This window comes from Dermacentor albipictus, chromosome 1 (assembly GCF_038994185.2).
Source record: "Dermacentor albipictus isolate Rhodes 1998 colony chromosome 1, USDA_Dalb.pri_finalv2, whole genome shotgun sequence".
NCBI lineage: Eukaryota > Metazoa > Arthropoda > Arachnida > Ixodida > Ixodidae > Dermacentor > Dermacentor albipictus.
In genome coordinates, this window is record NC_091821.1 from 88,982,549 (window position 1) to 88,999,845 (window position 17,297).

A 17,297-nucleotide genomic window follows, 5' to 3' on the forward strand; every position below is an offset into this window, starting at 1 on the left:
TAAGAGACCGTGATATTGAAAAGGAGCCAAGACACCACTGCCTGAGAATTGTCAGAAACGTATTTAAGAGGCTTCTTTTAAATTTTGTTTTTAAGCAATAACAATTTTAAAATTGTCTGCTACAAGCTTTTAGAGTTGTCATTCTCACCCCTGTTACAGGTACCTATCGTCTAGTGATGACATGAAAGATATCGCCCTTTCGTTCAGAGTGGGGATATAAACGGCACGCATGGCTGTCCGGGTCACATGCCGGGCGCTTTGGAGCAGACTGAAGCTGCTCTACATGCCTGTTGGTACTCTCTGTTAAATCTGTTGCAGGCAATCACTTCCAATGTTCAAGCCCTAGTTGTACTTGCAAAAAAGGCAATTTGATCTTGTAGCCGTAACAAACCTAGACAAGCTGAGGAAGGCAGTAAAGAAATGCGATAGAGACAAACTTTAGGCATTTATTTCTGGAAACACAAACCGGACTGTACGCTTGGAACATTAGGACTCATTGAAAAGGTTGAAGAGGGGACGTGGCAAAGAACTGTTGGAAGACACCTACAGGGCAAGGTGAACACTTTTTTCCGGATGGCCCTTTCAACATCAGCAATTTCGTGACTCTGGTAGACGAACTCTGACAAGAATTGTCAGAAGCCATGGTAGCCTTTTCCATTGACATAAAGGACGGTTCTACTAACTTCTCAATATGAACATGTCGCAGTTAGAGGCTTGTTGCGAAATCTGGTGAACTGCCCTTCCAGACGGCCTGTAGTGTAAGTGTAGAAGCCTTTTAAAGTTGCTAGGCAAATATTTGTCTTCAACACTCATTGATAAGTTTTATGTACACAAAAAGGGAGTTTGCATCGGGTAATGTATAGCACCACTGCTTTGTAATATCTTTCTAGCAAACTTTGACAGCAAGCTTAAACAAAAGTTAGACGAGTACATGCTTAGGATATTTAGGTACGCTGATGTTTTTCCGATTACGTCCCCCATGTTTCCCAAATGTGTTACTGCCTTTTCAGTCTACCCATTCAAAGCTATTCAAGAGAGGAATTGTTAAATTGTTTTCAAAGCTCATTAGGTAAGAGTTGCTCACACACTATTATGACAGGCTTTCGATCACAACTGCAACGTCTGCCGGGAGCTGGTTATCCCCAGGCACTGCAAAAAGCAGTGTCCGAGGCACAACCGAATTATTTTTTTTCTACACTCCCTAACCTGTCAAAAAGATTGTCAAATGTGAGGAATAGTAAAAGTGAGGTCGTCATTTCAGATGGTCCATGATGTCACTGGTAGAAGAATTTCATTGGAAATGTTTAACAATGCGTAGAAAACTGCCGATGAGATCGATCGATTTCTGTAAGCGTGGTAAAGAAAGGCTTAACTCATTATATACTTGGGGCACAACTTTCTTGGGAAGTTTCACGTTCTATTACATTAAGGGAGTTTGTGGGTGCCCCTGTGACACATGTATTACACACTGAAAACATGGCTTTATTCACTGTAGTTATGTTTTAGGTGAAGCAATCGTGATCCTGATTCTTAAGAGTGCTGTAAATTGGGCCACATAATGCACTCACCAGCAGCTGTAGCTTTAGGGTATTGCATTGTTAACTTGTGCAACATGCCCATGAGAGCATTCCGTATTGTGTTATCAGTCACCTGACATGCCTGGTGAATCTCAAAATCGCATTTCTCAGCTTGCAGTACACTGACAAAGTACTACCATTCGCTGTAAAAACTGCTTCATGTTCCTTTTTTTTTTGTCACATACAGAAACCCGAGACTGCCACCTGGCTGCAGATTGCGGAGGGCTTTGAGCATACCTGGCAGTTTCCAAAGTACCTTGGAGCTGTTGAAGGCAAGCATGTGCACATCAAGTGCCCTGCCAAATCAGGAAGAATGTACTTCAACTACAAGGTGAGTATAGTTTTGCAATATACAACAAGTAACCTGATTTTAGGCTTGTAGCGCAGCTCAGGAAGGGCAGAAAAGGGAGGAGGGAGGGGTAATCAAAGGGAACGGAAAACAGAGTGAGCGCTAATGAGCGGAAAACAGAGTGAGCGCTAAGGCCAGGTGGTATGTGACGAAAAAAAAAGCTTGTGGGAATAACTAGTCTGCAACTGCTTATCTTCTGCCTTGAATGACAACACCAGGAACACAACAGGGAAGGAACCAGCTTACAATGTACAAGGAATGCTTTAAATAAAGCTTAGATAAGGTGTAAATGTAGAAATCGGAAATAAGTGTCAGAAAAAAATCCAACCTTTTTTCCTCAAAGGCCATGAGTACTAGTACGAGCAGTAAAACAGCGCTAAACAACAGGACGACGAGAGGGACACTGACACCAGCGCTGCTGTCTGTGTCCCTTTCCTCGTCCTGTTGTTTAGCGCAGTATTACTACTCGTAATCATGAACCAACCAGCCCAAATGCGTACTTTTCTGAGTACTAGTAGTTCTCAAGCTCGTCACGATGTCTGCTGCTATTTGTCAGCTCTCTGAAGGCTGGGCCGATTCCCATTTCTGGAAAAGTTCAGGGAGTTGTGGTGCTGAAAACACAATGTGGCTTTAGGAACCTCCTTGAAGTCCTAAACACTGACTTACATTTTGAAGCGAAGGAATACTTGCGGTTGTTTATGATCTTTGACGGAGAGGTAATCTAGTTGGTCATGCCTCAGGTTTTTCGTGGCTCGGAGATGGACTTCCACTAATCTCCGTGCTCATTTTTTTCTTGTGGAAGTTTCTACATCCTTTAGCACATTCCACACGCACAATACCAGAGATCCGTAGCTCCTCACTACCCAAAAGAACAGTTACAGATAACACACAGCTATTTGACTTGGCATGCTTCATTCCTCTTTTTTTTTCTCGTACTGTCTGGGCTTCTGCGGACAGTGGCTCTGATTTGTAATGTGTAGGTGCTTACAATGCCTCCTTTGCTATAGATTCCTGCCGCGTGAGCCGGGAAGCTGGTTCCTGCCCCTCTCCTCTTTACTCTTCCCCACCCGGGTCAGCTTCGAGCGCTAGCTGCGGTGGCCGCTGTAAACCTAAATCACACAGCCGTGCCTCCAAGATTTTAACGGCGTCTTTTGCGATCCCGGAGGCTGGACTCGTGGTCTCTTGTCAAGCCATTGGTCGAGCGCGCGCCAGCCTGGTAATCGTCACTTCCTCCGCAACGGGAAGTGGGTCGGCTGCGAGCGCCGTCTCTCCGCGACTACCCTGAACCACGGGAACCTCCGCTCCTATGGGATGACTAGCGACGCGGCAGGCATCTAGTAAAGGAGGCATTGGTGCTTAGCTCAGTGCTTGGATGATGACAATACAGGGAGCAATTTCTGACTGCATGAGCTGGTTGTACACTTGTTGGTGTGTTGTGCTGGTACTTGCTTTGTAAATATATTCTTGTGCATGCTCCCCACAACATTCTGGTACACTCTTACGATTACTTGTTTATTGCAGGGCACTTATTCCATTGTGCATCTTGCTGTGGTTGACAGCAACTACAAGCTCGTTGTTGTTGACGACGGAAAGCAGAGCGACGGGGGAGTGCTCGAGCAGTCCATATTCGGGCAGTTACTGGACAAAGAAAAGCTGCAGCTTCCCCGGGACCTGCTACTACCGAACATAGCCCTGCCAGCTCCTTGTGTCTTTAGCGGGGATGAGGCCTTCCAGCTGAGAAACGATTTTTTGAGGCCATACCCAGGTCGAGGATTGGAGGCCAGCAAAAGGGTATTCAACTACCGCCTCAGTAGAGCAAGGCGAGTTGAAATGCTTACCACGCTGTTTTGTAACAACTGAAGGCTCATTATTTACCGCGAACATTCTTTTTGTGCATCATGCAGAAGGTGTGTCGAGAATGCTTTTGGAATCCTGGTGACCCGGTGGAGGATCCTCGGAAGATCAATGGGGGAAAGCCCAGAAAATGCTGAGCAGGTGGTGAAGGCACTGTGCGCGCTTCACAACTTCCTGATGGAAGCGCGCACAGGGAGTGATAAATTTTATTGTTGGCCCGGTTATGCGGATTCAGTAAGCTCATTGGGTCAACGACAGAGCGGCCAGTGGCGCCAATTACTTGTGCAACCACCCATGCAGCTGACCCGCACCAGGGCGCACAACTTGAGTCACATGGCACGATATGTCAGGAACATATACTTGCAGTACTTCAACAGCACTGCAGGGCGTGTTTCCTGGGAAAACGCCATGGTCTGAAGTTGCAGTCCTGGTGCCGTCGTACCTTTTCAAATGTGAGTGGTCTTTGTTGAGCATGTGCATCAAAATGCCAAGACATTTAGCAGCCACAGATAAATTGTCTGCCAAGTCCTCCGTTTTCTTCCAAGGAAGTAGAACGTGATAGCAACCGTCCTTGTTAGTTATAGTTTTCTCGAACTGTTGTAGTGTCAGTTCACTGTCTATCATGCGATGCTGCACAGATCGCGATGTCTATTTTTCTGGACACGTTTTGGCGTTTTCAGAAGCGCATATGCTGCCACTGTTTCTCGGCACTGAAGTTAATCAAAGTACTCCAGAAGACTTCGTGATTCTTTCTCTGCTTTCGTCATCCGATGCACTGAGTCAGTCTTTGCTTGAACCGTTTATACCACTTTGGATGCTGTCGTTGGCTTGCCAAGCTCGTGATATTTAAGCGCTAAGTCTGACAGCAAGACTCACAAGAGAGTCCCGTAACTTGGAACAATAAGTGGGTGTAGGCTTATGCCAAGAGCTTTGATTGACAACATGTGCCTGTACTTGGTCATAGAGATCTCGAAGTTGCCTGACATTCAAAGATGACGAGACTGGCCTCGGATCTCAAAGGCTTCAAATGTGCTCTTGAACAATTATACTTTCATCTCCAAAACGTTTCATGAGAATATCTACGGGGTCCTGATACCACTCTTTGGTTGCTTGGAGTACAGATATGGCCGAAGTGGCTGCTCCACTGAGTAGTACAACCACCCATGCCAGGTAAACCACCCATGCCACTCAGGTAAATAAAATTGTCAATAGTGCTGAGCTCTTCATTAATGTGCAGGGGCATCTGCTGTGGTACAGCATACAGATATTCTAGTCCTGCAGGCGAAGTGCCCATTGGGCAAAATGGCCCGAGGTACTTTTCAAGAACAACAGCCAGCGTAGTGCAAGGTGGTCTGTAACTACATCAAATGGACGGCCATGCAAATAAGGCCAGAACTTAGAGCCTAGATGATGGCCAGGCATTATTTTTCTGTCACAGGGTAATTTGTCTCAGCTTTCGTAAGCGTATGACTTACATAAGCCACAACATATTCAGGAAACCCTTGTTTGCGCTGGGCAAGAACATTGCCAAGGCCAACAACACTGGCGCCTGTGTCGACCTCTGCAGGGGCTGATAGGTCGTGACGGCGAAAAATTTGTGGAGATGTTGGAAAAAGACGGAACCTTGTGAAGCCCTCGTCTAACTCGGACGATTGCGAAGTAAGGAGCCCGTTGCTGCTAAGTCATTGGTTCACCACCAAAAAGGTGGACCCTCTCTAAGTTCCCAAGTAGGCTTGTGATGTCTTCGGTGGTTGATACCTATTGGCTGACTCTCAGCAGTTCCAAGGAGCCTGGCTTTCCAATCAGGACAACATTCACTTTTGTGTCGCTCAATTTCAGCAAGTTTCCATGCAACTATGTGGCTTGTGTCAGCGGTGAACTGCGATACTCGAAAGTGGCGCTATTCAGAGAACACAACATTACGAAGCTCGTCAACGTGTAGTTTGTGAAAGCGCCAAGTTGTGGATAGAAGCAGAACACGTGCTAGGCGCGCGCTCAAACAATTAATCAAAAGTTCACACTGCTGCCAAGGGTACCAAGGCAGAATCATGCCACAGCATGTCCGAAGTACTTGTGCTACCCTTGATCTCATCCGCAACATCGCTTTGCAAAATCGAGTCAGTGGGTTCCTTGCTTTGCTTACGGTGCTTCTTGAAGGATGCGGTGTTGTCATGCTTCTCAGCTGGCCTCTTTGACCTTTTTCTCTTTCGACAGATAGCTTTGGCAGTCTGGAAATATAGTGGGCACTGTATATCTGGAGAGGGCGCTTTCTGGGTTGTGCAAAGCAAGACATTACCATTATAGACAGCCTCCCAGGTTTCGTTCACCAAATGTGACTTGAAGTATCGTTCGCAGAGATGGTCGGTAGATTGCAGTGCGCGACCCTTACGCAGTATGGCATTCCTCCACACCCAAAGCCGCTCTTCTTACTGCACAGAGTACGAAAGTTTTTCGGTACACAACTTGTACCCTGTCGTGCAGCGTGGGGCGAAACACTTTTTCTCCATCGCTTCTATGGTTGCTCGCACCTCATATAAATTCACACGGTCAAGGAAAATTGTCAAGGATGGCGAGTTTCGCAAAACAGGAACAAAGACATTTTGATGTCAAACATGGCCTCATGGTAGAGCACACTGAAGTGACACCCCACAGATTTACGCCTACTGGTATAGGGAAGGCGAACTTGGAACAACTTTTCTACGTGGCTGCTCCGCTGTGCCTTTGGGCCGACCTGTCACCGTCCTACACCGGGGTCAGGGGCTATATGACGGTGGCAAAATCGCGTCTGAAGCGTCTGAAGAACACAATACTATAATCAAGCTAGCAGAAGCACGTGTGCCACTTCAAGCCGTGCGGAACTGTGTCCATTGTGCACTCAAAAGTGGCGGGCTTATTACATAGTCCAAAAGGCATTACATTAAATTCATATAAGCCGTCGGGTGTGACAAAAGCTGTCTTCAGTCGATCGGCGCCTGCCACTGGTACTTGCCAATACCTTGAGTGCAAATCGAGAGCTGAAAAGAATTCTGCACCTTGTAGACTGTCAGTCACATATATGTGCAGGAGAGGGTGGACGTCCTTGCAAGTGATCTTGTTGAGGTGCTGGTAGTCCACACAGAACCGCATGGAACCATCTTCTTAACATGGACGATGGAGGATGGCCATGGACTCCTAGATCAAATTACCTCGCGGCAAAGCATGTCACTAACTTGTTCATTGATTACACGGCGTTCTGCAGGAGATGCACGATACAGACGTTGCCGTAGTTGTAGTTTTTTGAGCCAGTGTCGGTACAGTGTGTAACACTTGACGTCCGGCTCGGGGAACAGTGCCCAACATCGGAAGAACAAAATTATTCTAAGAGGCACAAAAGCTGCAAATGCTGGACCAGTGTAAGGCCATCGACAATACAAGGACCAAACATACCACTGGGCGATGTCACATGTAAAACTGCACTGAGCGCAGTGTAACTAGCACAGTAATTGTCGTCGGTCATGTCCATAACTTGTACGTCGTTGAGCACCTTTACATTGGTATAAGACATTCCCTGCGGAGCCCCATAACATGGTATGGGAATGGCTTGCAAATGAAAATGGTACTGAAGCACTGTGTGATGGCCACTGCCGCAAAACATAGCAGCAGGCCTTTCCGAGTTGTCAAGTGGTTAAGTGGAGACGGTAGTGCAAGAGCATCTGAAATTCTGCTGCAGTACATGGACACGACCATTGATGCATTAGGAGGAACGTAGGTGGCGGCGTCTTGGACGAGTAGTTTCCTCGAAAGTGAAGATTATCAGTGAGCCGTAAATCTAACCGTGGCGAGAGTTGTGTTTTGGCCTGTGCACAATGCCATTGGCTAATGGCATTGTGGCGTGAGAGCAAATCCCAGCCAAAGATGTCATGAGAGCGTGGGGGAAGGATGAATTCTATGCTGTATAGAATGTTGTCAATAACAAGCAGTGCAAGCCGCGAAGGAGTTAACGTGCTGAGTACTAACTTTGTAGAGGGACAGCCCAGAAAGGGGCATCGTAACTTTCTGAAGTAAGCTACAAAGCTTAGTGTCCATAACACATACGGATGCTCCTGTTTCCGCAAGTGCATGTGCGCGAGTTGCGAACAACGTCAACAAACACAACATAAACGTTTGAGGGTCTGCATTGAGGACTTTCATATTTCAACGGTGCTTCAGCCCTTGCCTCTACGACTGCGACAATTAGTTTTCCTCGTCCCGCGTTAGGGGGTGAGGCCGTATTCGTGACAGTGAACGACGATGAGGGGACAGTGAATGGCAGGTAGTTGGCATTGGGCACAGTGTCGGCGACACAGCCGACGGGGAGTCGTAACATAGACGGTTGGCTGGCTTGTCACTGGTGGTGCGGCGCTACGCTGCTGCTAACTGCTGCACATGGTTACAAAAGTGTGCAAAATGACTGGCGTAGCCGCACGCAAAGCATATTGGTCAGTTGTCGGGAGTACACCACCGGTTTTTGCTGGGGCAGGTCCCATCCATGCCAGAGGACGCATAGTACGAGGCAGCTGCTTATGACTGCATGGCAGGCTGCAGTCGGGACCTAGCCACGACGTTGGTATAATGGAGAAGCATACCTGGAGATAGAAGTCGGGTCCTTGCAACGACTTCAGCATAGCCGAGTGGTGCATTTACCGTGACCTGTTGAGGCGTCGGAACAACTTCAGCGTAGCTTAGTGGTGCAGCTGCAGGAAGGTGTTGGTGCTGGTCTGGCAAGATCTCGGCAATTTCTTGCTCGATTGCGTGATGGAGCGGAAGCATAACATTTGAGGTAGGCTGTTTAATGTGCAGCGGCTGAGCGATGGTCATCAAAGTGAGCTGGCGTGCAACTTCCTGACAAACGCTTTCATTTCTGCTAGCAGAACTGACTGATCGGAGGTGGTAGCCAAACCAACAATGTGTTCATTGCACAATGAATGGCAACGTATCAATGAGCGCTGCCTGCGGAGCTCCTCGTAGCTTTGGCTTAGAGTGATGATGTTAGTCACGGACTAAGGATTCTTTGCAAGTAGCGTTGAAAGTATCGTCCTCTATTTCTTTCATGACACTTCAGATTTTGTTGGACTCTAACATTGCTGCAGTGACTCTCTTACAGAAGTCCAGGACATCTGCAATGTCGCTGATGAATGATTCACCCGGCTGCTGTGCACATTCTTCCAAACGCGACCTTCAATGCAGATTGCGCACAGCAAGGCGGCCAAACACAGCCAGTACACAGGTGTTGGACAAGCACCGCATTAAAAAATCGGTCTCATGGTTATGTCAAAGACTGGCCACAACCGCAAGATAGAAGAGCACATTGCTCAGCTAGGTGGGATTGCCCCATTTGTTGTGGGCACTTAACGTCTCATATGACATCGGCCAGTCCTCCACGCCAGTGTCTTCCATGCCACTGAATATGGCAAAGTCCCTGTGGTGAGGCACACCAGAGCACGACCGACTGAGGAGGCGCTTTCTGGGATGCGTCTTCAGGCAAGGCTGAGCGTACGGTACGGGATCAAAGTCCCAGGATTGATTTTGTAAGCGAAGCACTCGCCATTCCTTCTAAAGGTGTTTATCACTAGTGTTTGGGCCGACCGTCATAGTAGGGCACTGACTCTCAGCATGGGCGGCGTTCCTCGAGCACAGCACTGGAGGTTGACCCACTAGAAAGTGCTGGAGAGGATGGCCCACTACAGCGTCCTTCACCACACTATAGGTTAAGTGTGTAATTTAAATTTGACAGCGCTTTATTTAGAGAAGAAAATAACAGAGTTTTGAGACATGGAGAGGCAAACTATAGTTGGTACCAACTACAAGTTTACAACTGTGGAATGCAACACTTCTGTTATATGTTGCCAAGTCTTCTAAATCACGGATTCTATCAATTTCAATTTGTTTTTGTGCTTCAAGCAAGTTTCAAGTAAAAGTTAACGCGAGAGCATAATTTCATATACATGATGTCTCCATTGTATTTGCTACCTTGTTTAAGATGTAATCTGATGCAATTTCTAATAAAGCTGTGTTGCCGTGAGCCCTTGTAACGGGCAGCGGGCTCGTCAAGCTGGCAAATGGCAGCTTTTATTCACTGCTCCCGTCTGTTAAATAGTTGAAATAAATGCATTGATGAATGGAAAGGACTAGAGCTATGAATACTGAAATGCATAAAATTTTAAATACTGCAAGCACAGCAGCCTGTCATGCTTTGATGGCAAACGAAAGCATGCAATGAAATCCGACAAAAAGTGTGAAATGATCTCGCAACAAGTTGGCCAGCAAGCGACCTGAACCAGTGAAAAGTTTTCAAATGTTGCCTCTTCTCAGTTCTATTGCACCATTGAGAAATGCAAAAACAAAAGTAAGGTGGGTCTGAAGGTTGCAGTTGTAGAAAGGCACTTTCCAGTCGCATCAAACATTTGAAATGCCTAAAATGCTGTCTGTGTACATACCAGCCATGTGCAGCTTTCTGTCGCAATCCATTTTTTAGTGTCCTTTTTCTGACGATTTAGTTCGCAAAGCTGTTTATCCCACACTTCTACTTTGGAAAGGCACTGATAGGAACGTTGCTCATGCTTTCTGTGGGAAAATGCAAGTCGCCCATTCCACAGAGGCCAATCACTACGTTGATCACGAAGTGCCACAACCATCTGTGGAAATTGTGAATTATCATCGCTGCTGTGTGGCTGCAGTAATCATCGACAGTCAACGTGAGATGAATTTCACCGTAATTTTTCTTTATTTTACATACAACTACAAAGGCTCTTTATTTCACATACACGCTCTTTATTTCAGATACAAATACAAAGGCTCCCTGTAGCATTTATTTGCAACACATAGCAAATAAATAAATTCAACCTTTAAAAGTTCATTGAACGGGCTACATAGCCTCTTCTCCTTGAGGTGGCTTGAGTGGCACCAGCTTGTGGGTACGATTCCTGCCTGATAATGATTCAGAATGTCAAGCATGTGTATTTTACACAATCCCAAAAGATGGTCAGGTACCTTACTCAACAGACCATTAAGGGATAATAAAAAGTGTTCATTGTTTGATATATTTATGTGTAGCTCTTTATTTATGTCATCAAGAAGTCTGTCTGTGTCATCTTTCTTGCGTTTAGTTTTTGGTGTTTTTTCGAGGGAAGAGGTTGGTTGGTGAGTTGTGTGAAAAGGCAGTAGAAACATCTTGTGGAGAAGGCAAAGAAGGAAAAGATTGTGAAGAGGAAGAGTGAGCTACGGAGCCTGAAAGACGAGTAGAGGTACAAGGGGCATAATTAATAGTGTTTGTTTGTGTGGTGTCTGTGTCGGTGTGTTGTCCTTGAACCATGGGCAGAAGTATTTGTGAAGGGCTTTCCGAATATTTACGGAGGAGTTCTTGCGCAGAATCTTCATCAAAGAAGTCGAGGTTGGTTGTCGTTCTGCAAAAGAACACACTTTAACTTTTACTTTGTTGCTTTGCAATTTGTGCGTTGAGTGAACAACTGTTTGATACATAATGCCTTTTTTGACATATGGACTTGTTTTCCTCCAGGGCAACAGCTGAACGTGTTGTCATGTTGACTGACTTGTTTCCCTAACTCATGCCTGCCTGTTCTGCTGAAATTGTAAAAATGCAAATAAAGAAATTGTGATAGTAGCTGTACTGCCCTTTTATGGCAATGCAAGGCACTAGACGGAAGCACTGGATAATCAAGGAGTACAGGAGACATACGTGAAATTCTTGGGGAACATTTAAAAATGTTATACAGCTGCCTTATTCTTGCACAAGTACAAAATTGCCAATCAAGAAGGTCAGACAAGGAGACAGTGCAATGCCATTCACTGCATGCATAGAGTAAGTAGTCAAGCTTTACACTGGGAAGGCTTAAAAGATCAATGGCAAATATCTGAATTTTCGGTTTGTAGATGACATTCAACAACACTGGGGATTAATTGCAACAAATGAGTTAGGACTTTGAACCGAGAAAATGTAAATCTAGGTCAATTACTCAAAGGGATCCTTGCTCATGAGAAGGAAATTTACAGCATGTAAGCATGGGTTGGAATGCATACGACAGGCATTATGAAATCCTGACTGGGATTGTTAAAAATGTACAGTCATTGCATTCTACCGGTGCAAACATATGGGGTAAGAATGTTGAGCTTAACAATGAAGCTGAAGTTAAGGGCTGTGCAAAGAGCGATGGAATGAAAAATGTTAGTAGGTGTAACATAAAAAGACAGGAAGAGCGCGGTGTAAATCGGAGAGCAAACTGAATAGCCAATATTCTAGTTTAAGATAAAAAATGCAGTTGGACAGGCCATGCAATGCGTAGGGCATAGACTTACAGAATGGGTGGCGAGAGAAAGGCACAGTGAAGAAAAGCAGAAAATGAGGTCATGAGATGAAATTAGGCAGTTTGCAGCTGCAAGTTATAACCACCTAGTGCAGCACGGGTAAGATCAGCCTTCGCCCTGCAGTAAGAAATGGCAGAGTATGGTGATGCTTGGGGATTGCTTGCACCAAGCAAGTTTACCCTGACAACAAATACAACTTGAAGCCTTGAACCTTGCTCTAAATGGTGCCTGACATGATGAACAAAATGCAATGACTTTAGGCGTTCATGCCAGGCATATCAAGTCAAGCATGGGCTTAAAGTTAAGATGCATTTCTTAATACAAGAGCAGCCGAGCTTGCTGCTTCTCTAAGTATATAAGTATCAGTATATGAGTAAATAAAGTGCATTCATCCCCCCCCCCCAAAAAAAAAGAAAGGCGCGCTGAGGGCAACCTCCCCCCCCTTTTTTTTTTCATGTCCGCAGGTTAAAACTCAAACACTTGCAGGTTTGCCTATGTTGACTGCTCCAATTCTTTTCAATGTTCATGTGACCACCCGTCCTGTTTAGAGCCTTAATACATTAAAGATAATGCGTTCAGTGAAGATTTGTTTACTCACGGCCGCGGCTCCAGAGTGTCTCGCAGAAAAAGCATATCGCTGAAATGATTCCACGTGGATGTGGGCTCTCCAGCGTCTGCACCACTCTTCTTTTTTGCGTCCCTTATTTCTTCGCGAAAGTGTCCGTTAGGTTCCGCCAGCTTTTGCGGATTTTTATGATTTCATCTGCAGAGAAAAGGCACAGTTGATACATTTTCTCTAAATCAAATCACTTAGTAGTGCCATAGTATTACCAGCACCTAAATGTTGTCATGCTATTCAATAAGTTGTTTATTTGACCTGCTACTGAAGTTTTCCTGAGCACAGAACGAACATAAAACTGCAACTGATGCATCTGCCCTGTACTAAAGCTCCAATGAACATAATTATAGGGTTTCTGGCAAAACCATTAGAGAATGTAGCTTGTTTGTGAGCTTCATGTTCGGAATAAGCTTGTGGCCAGCTCTGCATTTGATATTACTTTGCTATGTGAACATTCTTTCAGTGAGTGTATGTGACCGCTACCTTTTTCGGTATTGGGCCGGAATAATTTAACAATTCCACTCCCATGCCGTTATGCCGTTCCTTTTAGCGCTTCGCCAGTAGTCGGAGCGGATCTCCGCCGGAATCATAGGCCGTGAAAGAGTACGATACATTCGCGCGGAATAATAATAATAAAAACCGCGGCTCATTAATAAGGCTCATCTGCAACATCAACTAAATTAATGGTCTAAGCTACAGAATGGTCCTTCAAAACGAACGGACGTGTTTGCGAAACGCCAGAAACAGGCAGCCGACTTTTGACACATGGCGATGAAATGACAATTATCTGCGCGGTTACACCACACACGCGTGCGCATACACAAAAATTGACCTCGTTGCTGGGCTACAGAATAGGTGTTTGGTAGTTAAACACTGAGCACTCACCGTTCGTCCCTGATAGCCCTAAGCTCTTGGCGACGGCAATCCAGCTTGCCGTGCGAAGTGAGGTATTCCTGTAGTCCACGCTTGTTTGGTCCCACAGCGCGCGGTGCCCGCGAACCAATGAAATCAACACTTCATTTTTGTTGGCCCGAACTTCGGTGGCGTTCATATTGCTTTTTCTTCGACCGACTAGCGCCGCTTCTATCAAAGAAATTCTATCAATAAAAAATGGCGTCCTTTGAGCAGCAGGGCTGTCGGAGGTCGGGGGCTACGTCATGTCGATGCCGCGCTGTCTTTGGCTGCGGCCGTCCGACCGTTGCGGCAGTCGCACGACAGTATTCAGCAGGTCGGTCGCATGCGCGGCGTGCGATACGACGCCGCATGCGGTAGATTCTGTTGGGAAACCGTTGAGTGCGGCAGCCGATGCGAATGGTCGTACGACCGATCCCACGGGAAATCGCACCATGTGTCTCCCGCATTACGCTTCTTTCGGGCCTGGGTGTCCTGGACGCCATGTGCACGCCTCGGAGCTATCTTGCTGGCGCGTTTACGGGCTCCTTGTACATACGTGGCCAGCACACTGTTGAGACTCCAATTCAAAGCGCTTTCTTCAGGCAAAGGATGATTGTAATGTTTACGCTATCACAGCCCAACACCTGCTTTTTTGTCGTATAGGAATTAAAAGAAGCACAGCACTTGCACTCCGCACAAGCTGTGAAATGCTGGCGCAGCTGCTCGATCGGGGATACGCGGAGGTGAGTGTCATCTGGTGTTATTGCAAGAAACCCAGTGGCGCGCATGACAAGACCATAGCAGCAGCAGCGCCCGTAAAGTTGGCAGAAGAGGCAAAGAAAGCTTCATTTTAAAACATTGGTTGCCATAATTTGCAGCTAAATAAAGTTTGCAAACCAACCATGACTACAGCTTTTATATACAATTTTGTATGCCTATATGACAAATGCTAAACTTACGACCCGTTTCCTCACCAACTCCACGAGTAACAGGTAACAGTAGCAGATGATAGAGTGGGCAAACCAGGCAGCTTGCGCCTTGCAGGTCTCCTGCATGTGTTAGAGACATTGTAGCCAAATCGTGGCTCTCCTAATCTGACAGGAATTTAGCTGGTCGAAGAGCAGACAAATTATGCAAAATCGAAAGGCAAAGATATGCCCCGTGAGGCTTTGAGTGCAGCTGCCATGTGACTAAAGCCAACCTCCCAATGAGAAGAGGCGTGACTTTGGCAAGAAACACCTACAAAAATCCCACGTATATCTGCAAAATAATGTGATGCATGTAATATGCATTCTCACTGCAAATAAAGCTGCTCTGGCTTGCACACTGGGTATCATATGTTTATGTGTAATATTAGCTGCATTTTATTATCTGAAACTTTTGTTGAATGGATCTTTTGCTCGAAGTGATTGCAGCAGATTTTCTTCATTCGTTTATTGCTACAAATCATTGCAAAAACCATTTACTTCTATATTTATCGCACTCTTGCTTTAGACTGCCTGCAGAAATACACAGGTGGCCATCCAATGTGGCCACTAGCACCACCTCCAGAGAAGTGCGCTGTTTTTGTGCGGAAACACCTTCAGAGCTTTTTTACAGAAGCAGGTCACCAGGGCAAGCGAGGGCGAAACTAAATGCAGCATAAGTCCAGTGAATTTTTTTTCAATAAAGTGTGATGATATGCAACTTAGTATGTGGTGCTTTACATTGATTCTTTAAGGCATGAAAATAGCCACATACTTGGCCACATGTGGAACAGACTGTACAATTCACAAGACTCAAGATCACATGAAGATAGCCCATCATGAGCTTCCCAAGTGCAATGCTACTCCTTCAATTCATCGCACAACTTGCCTTTGACGTGCTGTGCCCACGATCATATCCAACATGCCACCAAGCACCCACCGTGCCACCCATCACCCATCGTGCCGCCCAGCACCCATCGTGACACCCATCACCCGCCATGCCGCCCAACAACCACCGTGCCACCCGTCACCCACCATTCCACCCATAACCATAATCCAGCATGATGGTAGGTGACGGATTCCACCATGCCCAGCAACGGGCAAATTTTCAATATGGTACTCAATAGCTTACAAGAATATTGCTCGATTCTAGAAATCTTTGGAAGGCCAGTAACACTCGTATTTGCAATGAATATGTTGGTCATAGACTTATGAACTTCCTGAGGTTGAAGGGCCTGCGGTCCAATGCCATTAAATCCCCTCCTGAACGTTGTCTCTGTGTGTCGCGTCGCGGGCATTCTGGCAGAAGATGTTTTATATCCTTATCCACATGTCCACAAGTGCATTCCGGGCTATCTACTCTTTATTTTTTTTGAAAAAAAGTGTTTTTTGTAAGCGGTACCGTGCTGCAGACAGTGAATAAGCGTTTAAGAGGCTGTTGTATCCAATGTGGACGGTATATTTAATTGAAGCGAAAGGTCAATGTGAAATAATTCTGAAGATTTCGAATTCTGATCAAACTATGTCGCTCTGCAACCACGGCCTGAGATCTGTCTTGGTACGTGCCGCAATTCGTAACGATTAAGAGGGAGTCCAGATGTGATGTTGTTAACATTGGCTTGACCAGTTGCCTTGTCTGCTGCAACATTCCCATGGATATTGCAACGGCCAGGTGTCCATTAGAACATTATTGTGTGATTCTCTTCAATGCTGTTGTGAGTTCCTTTAGTGTCTCGTAAACTAACGCCATATTTTGCGAATTGCTGAGTTGACCATGAAATGACGACAAAGCTGCCTACCAGTCACAAAAGATGACCTATTGTTTCCGTTTTTGTATTGAATTTATGTATCCTAAGAAAGACAATATTGCAAAAAGCTTGGCTGTAGTTTATGATGTCGCGTGAGACAGTTTAAACGTCTGTATTCAGTTCCGTTCTGCAATAATAAAGGCGGCTGTAGGAGAATTTGTTTGACAAGAACCATCTGTGTACGCTTGGATATAACGTCATGGTATCGAAAGTAGATCTGATATAACCCTAGCTATTGTGCTGCTACCATAAGCATGTATAGTTTGCCAAAAATTCCTTCAACTGAACAAAAAACTTTCGGGGTGACGAGATGCCATGGAGGTTAGAGATATCTAAGATCCAAAATTTGTGATGGGGTAGTAGACTTTTGTGCACATGAATCACTGTATTCATGCAAGGCCTGCCCCTCTCATTAAGTGCAATTGCTAGTGGGTCCCTTTTGTGCTGCACAGAAAAGCAAAGAAGTTTTGATAGGTTTCACCCGTCCTCATAATAGGAAAGGTAGGATGACATGCCGCTGCATTTAGTGAGGAACTTGAGGTAGCTTATGAACAATGCGCTTTTTGCATCTGTTAAAAACGCTCGTGCCTTAAAATAAATTTTTAGTTTATCGAAGCGCTCTTCTTGCATGGCTCTTGTTCACCCCAACTCCATTATTCTTTCAACTTTATGGCCTGCGATCTAATCTCATTAACGACGTAAATCGGCATCTTAATTGATGCATTATTATTCGGGAGCATTCTATGAAAAGAAGTGATGGTCGTCTTAATCCGCAAGATCCCAAACACTGAGCAATTGCAGCGCGGTCTAGATTGCGTAAAATGTGTTTCGTGAAGGCGGTGCCAGACGAAGTGTTGCCAGACAAGGGTCGCAGAAAACTGGATGAATGCA

General features: G+C 45.6%; 2 protein-coding genes across 2 annotated transcripts in view; both read left to right on the top strand.

The window, feature by feature from the left end:
• The first annotated feature begins 229 nt into the window (after nucleotides 1–229).
• LOC135912416 (uncharacterized) lies at nucleotides 230–5,354 on the top strand. Its single transcript, XM_070535121.1, has 5 exons — nucleotides 230–289; nucleotides 1,765–1,908; nucleotides 3,448–3,746; nucleotides 3,831–3,935; nucleotides 5,276–5,354. Exons 1-5 carry the CDS (start codon nucleotides 230–232, stop codon nucleotides 5,352–5,354), a joined length of 687 nt encoding a protein of 228 aa, XP_070391222.1.
• A 10,166-nt stretch (nucleotides 5,355–15,520) lies between these two features.
• LOC139057269 (phosrestin-2-like) overlaps nucleotides 15,521–17,297 on the top strand; it is a 789,714-nt gene continuing 787,937 nt past the window's right edge. Inside the window, exon 1 of the mRNA XM_070535167.1 lies at nucleotides 15,521–15,665. Within this exon, the coding sequence (XP_070391268.1) occupies nucleotides 15,521–15,665 (145 nt within the window). The remainder of the gene's footprint in view (nucleotides 15,666–17,297) is intronic.

Bases quoted from the DNA above. Each gene is read 5' to 3' on its own strand.
- LOC135912416 (XM_070535121.1), top strand. From the start codon at position 230: ATGGCTGTCCGGGTCACATGCCGGGCGCTTTGGAGCAGACTGAAGCTG. The intron at 1,909-3,447 runs GTGAGTATAGTT...TGTTTATTGCAG, and splicing joins GAATGTACTTCAACTACAAG to GGCACTTATTCCATTGTGCA. The intron at 3,936-5,275 runs GTGCGCGCTTCA...CAACATATTCAG, and splicing joins GAGCAGGTGGTGAAGGCACT to GAAACCCTTGTTTGCGCTGG.